This window comes from Hippocampus comes, unplaced genomic scaffold (genome assembly GCF_001891065.2).
Source record: "Hippocampus comes isolate QL1 unplaced genomic scaffold, H_comes_QL1_v1.1 C16923386, whole genome shotgun sequence".
NCBI classification, from domain to species: Eukaryota; Metazoa; Chordata; class Actinopteri; order Syngnathiformes; family Syngnathidae; genus Hippocampus; species Hippocampus comes.
The window spans coordinates 1-1,234 of NW_017841080.1; the positions used below are offsets into that span (position 1 = coordinate 1).

A 1,234-nucleotide genomic window follows, 5' to 3' on the forward strand; every position below is an offset into this window, starting at 1 on the left:
CCCCCCCCCCCCACACACACACACTTCAATCAGGACACTGTTGGGGAAAGCCAGCTTTGTTCCATTCACACCTGTTTGTCTACATGATGACACATGGCGCTTGGCTCTTGGTGATCTTTGTCAGAGGTTTGCCTTCATGAGCTTTCTGGATGACTTCCATTACCTGGATAAGTGCAGGATTAAGACAAAAACAAACAAAAAAGTTACAAACCTACTTTTTTTTGTTGTTGTTTTGAATTATGAGAGGTTCTTTGAATATCAGAGTTTGCATGATTCTTAAAACTCTTTGTCATTGGCTGACAAATGCAGGGGCGACAGCATCCAACAGACCACCCACCAATTATACTTAAAATGGTTCCTTCCTGATAAAGCCAATGAAGCCGAAAGAGCAAGAAACCCAACATATTATGGGCCGTATTTTGGTGCCGAGAGCAAGTCTAGCGCCAGTGATGGCCATGTTCGATCCTGGTTTTGCACTCAAGTCAAAATCAGGCAAGTTTCTGTGGCTTTTTCATAACTGGATTGACGTCTTATTAAAGATGACCGAAATTCAGCCATTTCTGTTTCCTTCGGGTCATTATTTTCAATAGTGAAAAGTACAAAAACAAACAAACGATCAAATCAATATACATTGATATCGACCAATATGAAATGCAGATATTGTGATATACTTTGATCATATCTCATCAATGAGCAAATATATTAAATATGCACCACGTTTCGCCTCTCAGGGAATCATCAGGCTACGAGTGGTTGCATATTTATTAAATTTGCTCGCCTGTTTTATACAGCTATTTTGTGCAGATCTGAGTTCATTACGGCATAAGCGTAGATTGACAGACGACGGCACATTCAGACTTGCGTACGTACGTAAATATTTGGGTTACGTCGATGTAGTTGGTCGGAAGCTAGCAGTGTGCATTGCGTTAAAAAAAGGGGCACAAAACTACTTACGTCATCCTCATATGGGAATCCTCCGAGCTCCAGTTTCGAGAAAACCAGCTGCCCGTTGATTTCAATCTCAAAGCTGGCTATAAAAGACAGAGCGTAAGACTTTTAAACAGATCTCAGACCATAATTTAGATTACTGTGGCATTTATGATTTACCTTTCCGGCCAACGAAGCCCGACACATCCGCATCGGGAAACTCACCCTTGACGACTCGGGCAAGCTCCCGATAACGGGGCTCGTAGCCTCACTTGCCACTGGAGATGATGGAGAAATTCGGTTAAGC

At 42.3% G+C, this 1,234-nt stretch overlaps 1 protein-coding gene across 1 annotated transcript; it reads right to left on the minus strand.

Moving 5' to 3' along the window:
- LOC109509506 (migration and invasion enhancer 1-like) lies at positions 1-1,195 on the minus strand (the record flags this gene model as incomplete). Its single annotated transcript, XM_019859346.1, has 3 exons — positions 1-163; positions 955-1,031; positions 1,108-1,195. Coding segments are annotated over 3 exons (249 nt in total), but the record flags the coding sequence as incomplete, so codon positions are not given.
- Between the last annotated feature and the right edge of the window lie 39 nt (positions 1,196-1,234).